Source organism: Pteropus alecto, unplaced genomic scaffold (assembly GCF_000325575.1).
Source record: "Pteropus alecto unplaced genomic scaffold, ASM32557v1 scaffold226, whole genome shotgun sequence".
Taxonomy (NCBI): Eukaryota; Metazoa; Chordata; class Mammalia; order Chiroptera; family Pteropodidae; genus Pteropus; species Pteropus alecto.
Genome location: NW_006440132.1, coordinates 508,445 through 519,973, shown reverse-complemented (window position 1 = coordinate 519,973; position 11,529 = coordinate 508,445). Strand labels below are relative to the sequence as shown.

Here is an 11,529-nt window from a genome sequence, read left to right as displayed (position 1 = left end):
TCGGCGGGGGCTGTCGGTTCGGACCCGCCTTGGCCGCATTCACAGTTCTTCTTTTCCCCCTTCTTTCCCTGTGTGTGCTTGTCTCCCTGCAGTCTGATAGATTTCACCCGGTTACCGTCTCCAACCCCCGAAAACAAGGACTTGTTTTTTGTCACAAGGTCCTCCGGGGTCCAGCCCTCACCTGCCCGCAGCTCGAGTTACTCGGAAGCCAACGAGCCTGATCTTCAGATGGCCAATGGTGGCAAGAGCCTGTCCATGATGGACCTCCAAGACGCCCGCACGCTGGACGGGGAGGCGGGCTCCCCGGCGGGCCCTGACGCCCTCACCACGGACGGGCAGGCCCCTGCAACTCAGCTGGTGGCTGGGTGGCCAGCCCGGGCAGCCCCCGGGAGCCTGGCAGGGCTGGCCACAGTGCGGCGGGCAGGCCAGACGCCGACCACGCCGGGCACTTCGGAGGGCGCGCCCGGCCGGCCTCAGCTGTTGGCCCCGCTCTCCTTCCAGAACCCTGTGTACCAGATGGCGGCTGGCCTGCCTCTGTCACCCCGCGGCCTTGGCGACTCGGGCTCCGAGGGCCACAGCTCACTGAGCTCCCACAGCAACAGTGAGGAGCTGGCGGCCGCTGCCAAGCTGGGAAGTTACGGCGGTGCCGCCGAGGAGCTGGGGCGACGGCCGGGCGAGCTGGCGCGGCGCCAGATGTCGCTGATGGAGAAGGGTGGGCAGCCCACCGTGCCGCGGCAGAACAGCGCCGGCCCCCAGCGGCGGATCGACCAGCCGCCGCCTCCGCCTCCACCGCCACCTCCGGCCCCCCGGGGCCGGACGCCGCCCACCCTGCTCAGCACCCTGCAGTACCCGCGGCCCTCAAGCGGCACCCTGGCGTCGGCCTCTCCCGACTGGGCGGGCCCTGGCGCCCGGCTCCGGCAGCAGTCCTCCTCCTCCAAGGGCGACAGCCCGGAGCTGAAGCCGCGCGCGCTGCACAAGCAGGTCAGTGCTGCGGGCGGAGGGGAGGGCGGGCCGGGCCGGGTCGTCACGCCCACTCACGCTGCTCCCCCTGGTCATTCCACCTCCGCCGCACCCGGCTGCCATCCCACGCCGAATGACAGCCCATCCCACCAGCCTGCCACACATGTCACCACCCTCTTTTCAGCCCCACTGGCACCTGCCTCGTTGGCCCCTGCCTAAATCCTGGGAACCAGGGACACTGGCCTTACGGTCCCTCTGCCAGTTCTCCCTGAGACACCCAGATCAGGGAGAAGGAGGGAGGAGGGGCCGATCCGTTTCCATTTCCAAGCTTATTACAGCCCTATCCAGGGTAGGAGCCTACCCAGCCCTCACAGGCCCCCGCCCTGCACCCAGCCGGCTTCCAGGGAACCTGGGTGTCCTCTGTCACCCAAGGGCCACACGCAGCATGCGGAACTGACGTGCCCTGGGTAGACCTCCTGGTCTGCCAGGGCCAGACCACCCATTCTCACCTGGGTGGCAGAGAACAGCTCAGGAGGCCACCTGGGCTCTTGACTCTGCCTTAGGCTGTCCAGGAGGTGGAGCTTCCTGGGTTAGGGGCTGCATCAGTAGGTGCCCAGCCAGCTGAAAGTCCCCTCCCTCCCCACCGTGCCTCTGAGCCACTTGTCCCTATGGCTCACTGGGTGCCACTCCCACCCTTCCCCTCCCCGCTGCCTCCCTCCAGCCCCTCACAGCTGTTGTTTCATTGTAGGGCCCTTCACCCGTGAGCCCCAATGCCCTGGACCGCACGGCCGCTTGGCTCTTGACCATGAACGCGCAGTTGTTAGAAGACGAGGGCCTGGGCCCAGACCCCCCCCACAGGGATAGGCTAAGGAGTAAGGAGGAGCTCAGCCAAGCAGAAAAGGTAAAGCTGGACCCTGGCAGTTTGGGGCAGGGCGGGGCTGCCTCCCTTGGCAGCTGGCAGGATTCTCTCCTCTCGAGCCCTGAATGGGGGCGCTGCTCGGTCCTGCAAATGGCCAGTCCCCTCTCAGCCCCTGGTTTCACTTGAGGACAGTGATCAGTGGAATCTGGAAGGACAGCAAGAACGATTTAGCTTAGACGTGACATTTCCCATACGGGCTGTATGTGAGACTCAGCTGGGACTTCTCCTGAATCCAGGCTCCCAGAAGCTGGTCATTGGACCTCTGGGAGGCCTCATTCCTGAGTGACTGGGCAGCTGAGCTTAAGAGAATCTGGGACTTGACGTTCGGGGGTGCCGAAGAGGCACATGGAGTCCCTTGAGGGAGCCTCGTGCATGAGGAGGCGGAGGTGTGGGTCCCGAGACAGCCGGAGAAGCACCCCAGCCAGGCCCCCTCCACTCGGGGCCTGTGCCTGCCTGAGGCCTGGCTCTTTTCCAGCCCCCATCTCCACCGGGGCCTGGGAGAGAGAGAGCCAGGGTGAGGGGTCAGGTTGCTACTGAGATGTGTTCTTCCCCCCAGGGGAAAAAAAAATCTTTCTAAAATATCCAGATCCTACGCCACCACACGTATCCGGCATTTCAGGAGGGACAGTAGGGTGCTTCTCTTCTCCAGAATTCTCCCAGTTGCAGCAGCTTCCCTGGATCCGTGGCTGGTTCTTGTCTCTTCCTGGAGGCCAAAGCCAAGGTCGACCCAGGACCAGTGCAAGGTCCCCCAGACAGTTCCCCCTCTCACTGCTGGTGCTCCCACCCTCTCAGCCCCAAGAAAGCCTGGAGCAGCCTCTCGGCAAGGGCATGGGGGGCAGGGGGGCAGCCTCCCTCTCCTGGCCTAGGGCGAGGTTCATGTTCATGCTGCATTCCGCCACCCTCCGCCATCCCCTGGGTCCACCACATCCGCTCGCTTTCACCATAATTATGTGAGGGGGACCAGGGAACATAGGGCATAGTGCTCCAAGAGCCAGGGTTCGGCTGGGCAGCAAGGAGGGCCAGCCTCACCCCCGGCTCCCTACGTGAACCTGGGGCCAAGCTCTGCCTTTCTGAGACTCAGGTTCCCGTTCGTGAGTGGCTAGGTTGACCTGAGTGAGTGTAAGTCAGGCTGCAGCTGGCGTGTCCTCTTTCCTCATTGTCCCTGGGATGAATGTGCTGCGGCTTCTCTCGCCATCTCTGCCGCTGACCCTCCCAGGCAAATCCAGGAGGCCTTTGTTGCCCAAGCTCCTCGGAGACCTGGTCCTGCCTGTCAGGCCCTTCCCACACCCCTCTGTCCAGCTAGGCAGCAGACCCAGGATGGGGCCAGGGCCATTTCTCACAGAGCCAGGCTGCCCGGTGGGTCCAGCTTTGTTTCAGGGGTTACGTTTGGGCTTGAGCTGGGTCTCTCTGGCTTTGCTGCCCCGCTGATTTTGGGCGGCCCTTTGCCCTTGAGTGAGTTGGGCTCCTGTTACCAAGGCCCCAAGCCCTCGATTCTGGCGTCGACCCTGCCCCGCCCTCTGTCCAGCCTGCACAGCCCCCCAGCTTGCTTCTTCTCTTGCTGCCTTACATCTCCTTCTCTTCCCCAGAGGCTGAGCGTGCTGGGCCGAATCAGAGCCAGAAAGCCAAGACCACCTTGCCCTTAACCTCTCTGTGTCCACTTCCCTGCACCACCACCCCGGCTTCGGGGTCAGATAGAATCTGGGAGGCTAGGATCTTACCCCGCCTGTCAGTCACTCTACTCTGTGTGACTAGGTCACTTTGCCTTCTGGGCCTCAGTTTCCCCTCTAGTAGAGCTATTACCTCACAGGGCACACAGTCAGATCTCCTTAACGTATTCAAGCGTGTTTTAACCTTTTAATGAAAAGGTCAAGACCCTAGTTAAACCTTTACTTCTGAGAGATCTGGGTTTGAGTCTTCATGCTCTCAGCCGTAAGGTCAGGCTGGGGGAGCTTGGCGTGGAGAGGGCCCCAGATGGGGGGCAGTGCTTGGCATCTCCTCGCTGAGTGAAGTGAGCCTGGGATGCTGACCGCCCCGGGAGCATTTCAAGCTGGGCTCCTTCCCACCCCGTGCTCCTGCTCCGGCTCACGAGGCTGTGCTCTCTGTCCTGGGTGCTGTGCTCGTGGCACGCTGCCCTCCTGGCAGGACCTGGCAGTGCTGCAGGACAAGTTACGCATCTCCAACAAAAAGCTGGAGGAGTATGAGACCCTATTCAAGTGCCAGGAGGAGACGACGCAGAAGCTGGTGTTGGAGTACCAGGCGCGGCTGGAGGAGGGCGAGGAGCGGCTGCGGCGGCAGCAGGAGGACAAGGACATCCAGATGAAGGGCATCATCAGCAGGTGAGGGCGCCCGTCCCTGCTCGGGAGCCAGCCCCGGCCCCACATGCCCAGAGCGGGCAGACCTGTCCACTGCCCTCCAGGAGGCTCCTGGTCAGGGGAGGGGCCCATGAGCGGCAGGGTGAGCCGAGTGTGGCGATAGGAAGGAAGAGAGTGTCCTAGGAGGTGGGGACAGCGTGGCACAGGCCTGGCAGGTATGGGGTAGCCCGGAGTGTGGGGATCCCCACACGTCACAGCGTGTGCGTTGACAATAAGATGCAAAGCTGGGCCCGGCGGACGTGAGGTCAGCCAGGCCCAGCTCACGAAGGGCCCGAGGGCCCTGTTAGGGGGTCATGTTTCCTTGGTAAGTGCTCTCAGGGGAGTTTGGAAGCAGGATTGGGATGTCAGGAAAGACAGCGAGGACCCAGTTCGGGGCAGGAAAAGTAGGAATAAATGGCAGTTATGTTCCCTGGGTGAATATGGGAGGTGAGAGGGAAGAAGGAGACAGAATAACCTCTAGGCTTCTACTGAGAGCATCTGGGTGTATCGTGGTGCCAGTTACTGAGATGGGAAACTTGGGAAGAGGAGCAGTTTGGGTGAGCGGGGAGCGAGGTGACCGTGCCAGGTTTGAATGTGTTGAGTTTTAAGGTGCCTGTGGATTATGCGGGAAGATTTCCAGGGGGACCATTGGTTTTAATGCTGACTCTTTATTGATGGTGTAGCATCTAAGTGAACCCACAGTCCCAATCCTGGCATTTACTTCCTTATGACAGTAATACCAGGTATAAGAGAGACAGTGTGGATTTAGAGCTTGTTTGTTTACATGGTATAAGAGCCTGTCACCTGGACAGATTTCACAGGTGTGCACATTCCCCCACCTGGCCTCATGCTTTATCCACTGCAGAAACCTTTCCCACAGTCCTATTTAGACTGCCTGTTTTTCTGCTTCTAATTGCTGTTTGTTTGGTTTACCTGTGGGTTTGTTCATAGGAAAATGGTTAGCAGCAGGCTTATAACCAGGGTGACTAGGAACCTACTGTTCACTTGACCGCCAGCTCTGCTCTTGGCCGACTCCACGTGTGTGGTTCTGAGAAAGGAAAACATTTTTCAGCTTAACCACCTCCTGCTCACTGTGTCTGTTCTCTGAGAGGCACATGCTCTGATTTCAGCGGCTTATTTAGCACGTTTATTTCTACTAACCAATCCTGCTGTATTTCCTCCCTGACTATAAATGCCACTTAGGTCAATTAGGTTGATGGTGTTGTTCAAGACTTCTGTATCTTCACTGGTTTTTCTACTTGTTTACTCATCGAGAAAAGAATATTGAAGTTTCTAGTCCAAAGTACGGATTTGTCTGTCTTTATTTGTTGGTTTTTGTTTTACATACACTGAAACTATCGTTAGACGCACACACGTTTGGGATTGTGATGTATACTGTTAACGAACTGACCTCTTTATCATCATCAAATCACCTTTTTTGTAGCCCTACTTGCTCTGAAATGTTTGATGTTGATACACCTGCCCCTAGTTCCTTTTAACAGTGTTAGTCTGGTACATCCTTTCCCATGCTTATACTTTTAACCCATCTGGGTGTCTCTACATAAAGTGAGTTTCTTTTACAGACACCTTGCTGTTTTTGCTTTTTATCTGACAGTTTCTGCCTTCTAATTGGAATGTTGAGACGACTTAGCTTTAACGTAATTGTCAACATGAATATGTTTAAACCTACTGTCTTGCTTTTCGTTTTATGTGTACTGCTTTGTTCCTTTTTTTCCTGCCCTCTTTTATATCGAGTATTTCTGACGATTTCATTTTATCTCCTCTGTTGGCTTAGTAACGATATTTCTTTGTTGTCACTTGAGGGCGGGGGTTGGAAACTTTCTGTAAAGTTGCAGATAATAAGTATTTTGAGCTTTTCAGGCCACATGGTGTTTGTCGCAACTCTTCAGCTCTTCCGTTAAGAACTTTTCGTGATGTGGCCCCCGTTCTGGCTGTAATAGTAGGTCCTCTGTCATTATCTTTGTTCTTCTATATTTAATGTCCTTTTTTTTCCTCTGGATTTTTTAAAGCTTTACTTCTTTATCACTGATTGCCAATAACTTGATCATGTTGTGCTTCGGTGTAGTTTTCTTGATGTTTTCGCGGTCTGTTGAGCTCTTGGATCTCTGGGTATATGGTCAGGCCTCCCCATTCTTAGATAATTTCTGTTACTGTGTCTTCAAGTTTACGAATCACTTCTTTAGTGCCTTAATCTGCTGTTAATTCTGTCTAGTATTTTTTTCATTTCAGATATTGCATTTTTGCCTCTAGATCCTTTTAAATTTGGAGTGAATCCCATCCGTTTCTTCTCATCATGCTCTTGCTTTCGTCACGAAATATATTTATAATAGTTGTCTTAACGTCCTTGTCTACTAATTCTGTCACCTGTGACATTTCTGAGTCTGTTTTCTCTAATTCTCTTCCTCGTTATGGGTTCTGTTTTCCTACCGTTCTGCGTGTTTGGTGATTTTTGGTTGGATGCCAGACATTGCGAACTTTAGATGCTGGTGGTTCTGTGTCCCTTTACATATTTTGGGTTTTGTTCTGGTCACAGTGAGGTTCCTTGGAATCAGTTTAACGATTCTTTTGAGGCTTACAGTAAAACTTGGTTGGGTGGGTCCTGGACAGCCTTGCATCCAGATCTAACGTGGCCGTGCTATTGGAGCACTTTCCTTCTGGGGGAGTCTGTTTGAGGCCTCCGATGTTAGTACATTTTCCCAGTGCGCTTGGAAGGAGCTGAAGTATTCCTAAGGGGGTTGTGTGAACTCCTTTCCAATGGTTCGTGCCCCGGCCTGGCTGTGTTCTCACAGGCTTGCAGGCCAGTCCTCGGTCAGAGACCCAGAAGGCCCCTCAGGAGATGGGTGTTCTCTCTGCATCTTCCTCCTCCCCGGCCCTGTCCCACAAATCCTACCTGTCTTGCCCCGCTGCCCTCCTGGGTCTCCTCAGCTCTGTGAGGTCACTTCTCTTTTTCTGTGTGGCGCGGACACTGTAGACAGTGAGCAGGGTTCGCCTTGCGTGCTCCGGTCTCCCAGGAGTCACCACTGCACTGCCTGTTCAGTGTCTGGAAGCCTTTGTTTCATGTAGGTTGCCTGGTTTTCTAGTTTTTTTGTTTGTATTTTTCTCGATGGCAGGAGGGTAAATCCGATGATACCGTCTACTGCCTGTCTCCCCCCATCGTCCCCCACCCTTCTCACAGGCTTTGCTCCATGTCTGCGTTCCTATAACAAGGAACCCCCTTTGGCACAGCCCCATACCCCTTCCTCCTGATTAGTGCTTCTGCCCCCCCGACCCCACTGACTTCTCACAGCAGCCTTGTGTGGTTCCTGCCCCCGCACCATTAACCTCCCTGTGCATCTACTGTGCTGTGGGCCAGGTGCTCACTCGGGGGCCATGGGGCTGCTCTGCTGGACTGGAGAAGCTGTGATGGTAGAGATGGAAATGAAGCTCGCCTGAGAAGTGTGTATAGTGTGAGAAATATGGAGGGCAAGGCACCCTCCTGGAGCCCTGACATCCTGGGGACAGACAGGACAAGGCATCTGCAAACAGTGGCCTAGAAGCTAGCAAACCGAGAGCGCATAGGGTCTCGAAGCTAAAAGAATTGAGTTGGAAGATGGGAGTGGTCAAGAGTGATTGATGGGTGTGTGAAAGACCCGCAGGATGAGGGCAGGAAGGGTCTCAGGCAAGGAGCAGCTGGTGACAGACCCACACCTGCCTGAGCTCTGAGCTTCTGCAGGCAGCATCCCTCCTCTTCCCTGCTTGTCGCCCACCTGCAGACCTTGCTCGTCCTTCAGAGGTCCAGTTCGTATGTGCACGCCTCCACCTCACCCTCCAGGATGATTAGCTTCTTCCTGCTCTCTGTCCCCACGGCCCCTGAGCTTCCCATGCAGGGCGTAGCAACTGTCTGCCTGCCTGTGTCCCTGCCGCTTTGTGAGCTCCTTGAGAGAGAGGACTGCACTTCATTCATCTCTATACCACGAGTGCCTGGCACAGCCTCAGTGAATACGGAGTCAGGGAGACGCTCTAGTGCCCTCCAGGGCCTTTGTCCTCCCATCTATGCCCCAGGACCCATAACTTTATACTACCTGCCTGGCTCTGGGGGATGGAAAGGATCCAACACCCGCTCCCACCCACCTTGGCTCCTGGAAGAACATCAGGAAAGGGGCAGCTCCAGGGGCTTCTGGGGATTTGGGAACAGCATAGGCAGGAGAAGTGTAAGGAAGCAATAGATCTAGCCCGTGTCAGTGGCTGGGGGCCTGGGGAAGGGTGTCTGTCCCGGGCAAGTGCAGGAGGTCTGTGGACAAAGGAGAGGCTCTCCTAGTACGTCACCTCTGTGCAGGTACGATGGTCTAGGCCCACAAGGCCCCACACCCACCTCGTCATCTGCTCCCTCAAGTGCCAGCCTGACTGTCCTTGTCTCCGGTCACAGGTTGATGTCAGTGGAGGAGGAGCTGAAAAAGGACCACGCAGAGATGCAAGCAGCTGTAGACTCCAAGCAGAAAATCATTGATGCCCAGGTGGGGGGCGCTGGCCCTTTGGTCAGCCACAGGTGGTAAAGGACGTGGGATGAGGAGGGGATGATTTTGGCTTCTCCCCATCCTCAGTCATGCCCCGCTACAAAAGCTGTGGAGGAATAAGAAACCAGGATCTCTGCTCCAAGAGGGTCAGACTCGAGGGTCTCGGTGGACCACAAGCTCACTAGGACAGGCTGTGAAAGGGGTGGGGCAGCCCGATGGGTATCACCTTTCACCAGGGCTGTTTACCAAAGAGTGGAAGCTATTGGGAGGGCTGGGGGTGACAGGCTGGGCAGAGGGGAGGGGGCTCTCTTGTTCAGAGCTGCATCTTCCCAACTGCACTGAGAGGGGAGACACGTTAGAGAGTCTGGCCTCCGCTCTCCTTCACCCAGGGATGCGCCCTCTTCCTCTTACTGGCTTTAGAAGAGGGCCAGGCCTTGCTCAGACTGTAAATCGCGCACACTGACCGGGAGCTGTCACCTGTGCGTCACATGTACACGCACATGAACAGAGCACCTGCGCTTGGGTCCTCGGGTGGCTACTGGATGACCGCTAGAGATGCTCTGTGTGGGTTTAGAAGCAGGCGGTCTGACAGAGATCTTGGGGAGGCAGACTCAAGGAGGTGGGGGTCCATGATGGCAAGGCCACGTCCTCCCAAACTCGTGTCCCCTGTGCCACAGCCTCAGTGCCTTCCCCACCCTTCGCGTGTGGTGCACTCCCCTCATCCCGGCATCTCGTCCAGGCCACCTTCCCCCCCGTCCCCGCATTCTCGTAGGGCTCTGTGACCCCGATTGTGCCTTCCCCACCCTTCGCGTGTGGTGCACTCCCCCCATCCCGGCATCTCGTCCAGGCCACCTTCCCCCCGTCCCCGCATTCTCATAGGGCCCTCTGACCCCGATCCACGCCCTCTTTGCCCACAGGAGAAGCGCATCGCCTCCCTGGACGCTGCCAACGCCCGCCTCATGAGCGCCCTGACACAGCTGAAAGAGAGGTACAGCATGCAGGCCCGTAACGGCATCTCCCCCACCAACCCCACCAAATTGCAGATTACTGAGAACGGCGAGTTCAGAAACAGCAGCAATTGTTAACCTGCCCGAGGAGAGGGAGGACTGTGGTGGCCCAGGGCAGGGCCCCAGCCTGGGGAGGAACACCCCACAGTTGCAGCCCCAGCGCAGGGGGCAAGAGGCCGAGGCTCGTCTCCCCGTGCCCTCCGCCCACGGTCCAGGAGGCGGCCACAGAGGGAGCCGAGAGACCATCGCAGCGGGAGCCCGCCCCCCGCTTCCGCCTGAGAAGCGTGTTGGGTGCAGGCCGAAGAGACTGCACTCGGGGAGTGGGACATCCTGGTGGGAGCAGGGGGCCGGCCAAAACATGTCTCTGTTGGTTATCGAATTTGGTGTGTGTCACCCTTCCTTCTTGGCCTGGCCAAGTGCATGTACCCCACCCCCCATGCTCCCCAGGGAGGGAGCTGCCCGGAGACGTGGGGGATGAACAGCTAGGGGTCCAGGCTCCTTGGCAGTCAGGCTCCTGCCCTGTGGGACCTGCCTCTCAGTTCCAGGAGCTGACAGGTGTGTCAGGCATGGAGAGAGAGGGTGGGGAGGACGGAGCTGCCAGAGTTCCGTGTCGCCTGCCCAGCTCAACACCTGCCACTGCATGCAGCCTGTCGGGGTCCCTGCCTGCTGTGAGGAGCCGAGGATTCACCCCATACCTGTCCACACACTCCTGCCTTCCTCTTCCTCCCCACCTTACTTGTTCTGCCAAAAAGACCCAGTGAGGCTCACGGCTCTGTCTTCTGAGCCCTCACACCTGTGGGGAGGATACAGGCCTCCCTCTCTTGCCGCCCAGGCTGATGCTCTGGGGCTCCCGAAGCCAAAGATACGGGCAGAGCTGGCCCAGATGGCACCGTGCGTGCCACTTGTCCTTCTGTGGCCCTGCAGGGAGTGGCCGCTGGTGCTCACCCTGAGACAAAGGCTAGTCTTTCCTGATTGATGGTTAAAAAATTCTAATGCCCATGGGCCCTGAGAAGGTGGATAACTGTGATTTTTTTTCCTTTCACAGTATGCATTAGAAACAAAAGCCCGCTTGCTCGCTTGCTGGAACACAGGGGCCTTTTAAATTGAGCGTGCGCACTGCATGGGAAATAGCGGCCCCGGAGGATGTTAGACTTGCTCCCTCTCCAAGACAGCAGCGGCCTGCACCAGGCCCCGTGTGTGCGGCCGGCCTCCTCCTCACCCTTCCCGGGCCCCCAGCCCAGGACCCAGGCACTGCAGACAGGCGAGGGGCACACCCCACAGCTGGGGCCGGTTTTCCTCAGCTCTAGGCTGTTCTGTAGTTCTGCAGCCCTGCCAGCCCCCGCTTGCGGGATGTAGGGGGGCAGGAGCTAGGGTCTCTCTCAGTCCCTCCTGTTCCTGGCCCTGGCCCTGGGTATTAGAGCTGGGGCGTCCGCAGCCGAGCCAGGGCCAAGCCAGAGCCACCTCCCCACCTCAGCCTCAGGAAGCTGAGGAGACCCTTGGGAAAAACCCTGCGCCCTTCCCGCGGCCACAGAGCCCACCAGGAGCGGGCACGCGGGAGGGGTGGCCCGTCCACACCACACCCCGTCCCAGGCCCACGCCCTGAGGATGGTCTCGTAGATGCAACCTGCAGATCACTTAGGCCGGAGATGTGCTGGCGGGGGGAGGGCAGCCCCCGAGGGTCACAGACCTCAGGAAGGAAGGCCACGGGGGCTCAGGCCCTGCTCCGGCTCCTGGTCTCACAGGCGGGGCCTGGCCCCACTGATGTCCTCTGGTTCAGT

At 57.8% G+C, this 11,529-nt stretch overlaps 1 protein-coding gene across 4 annotated transcripts in view; it reads left to right on the top strand.

Annotated features, from left to right (window-relative positions):
* DAB2IP (DAB2 interacting protein) overlaps positions 1 to 11,523 on the top strand; it is a 43,895-nt gene extending 32,372 nt beyond the window's left edge. For 2 of the 4 annotated variants that reach the window (XM_006917064.3, XM_015593376.2), the window contains exons 10-14: positions 93 to 981; positions 1,709 to 1,861; positions 4,022 to 4,215; positions 8,657 to 8,744; positions 9,662 to 10,130. In XM_006917064.3, coding sequence (XP_006917126.1) covers positions 93 to 981; positions 1,709 to 1,861; positions 4,022 to 4,215; positions 8,657 to 8,744; positions 9,662 to 9,829 — 1,492 coding nt within the window. In that variant the 3' untranslated portion in view covers positions 9,830 to 10,130. Of the gene's footprint in view, positions 1 to 92; positions 982 to 1,708; positions 1,862 to 4,021; positions 4,216 to 8,656; positions 8,745 to 9,661; positions 10,131 to 10,796 lie in introns of those variants that run through there. The other 2 variants (XM_025050428.1, XM_025050427.1) reach the window with 2 other exon arrangements.
* Positions 11,524 to 11,529: the final 6 nt, after the last annotated feature.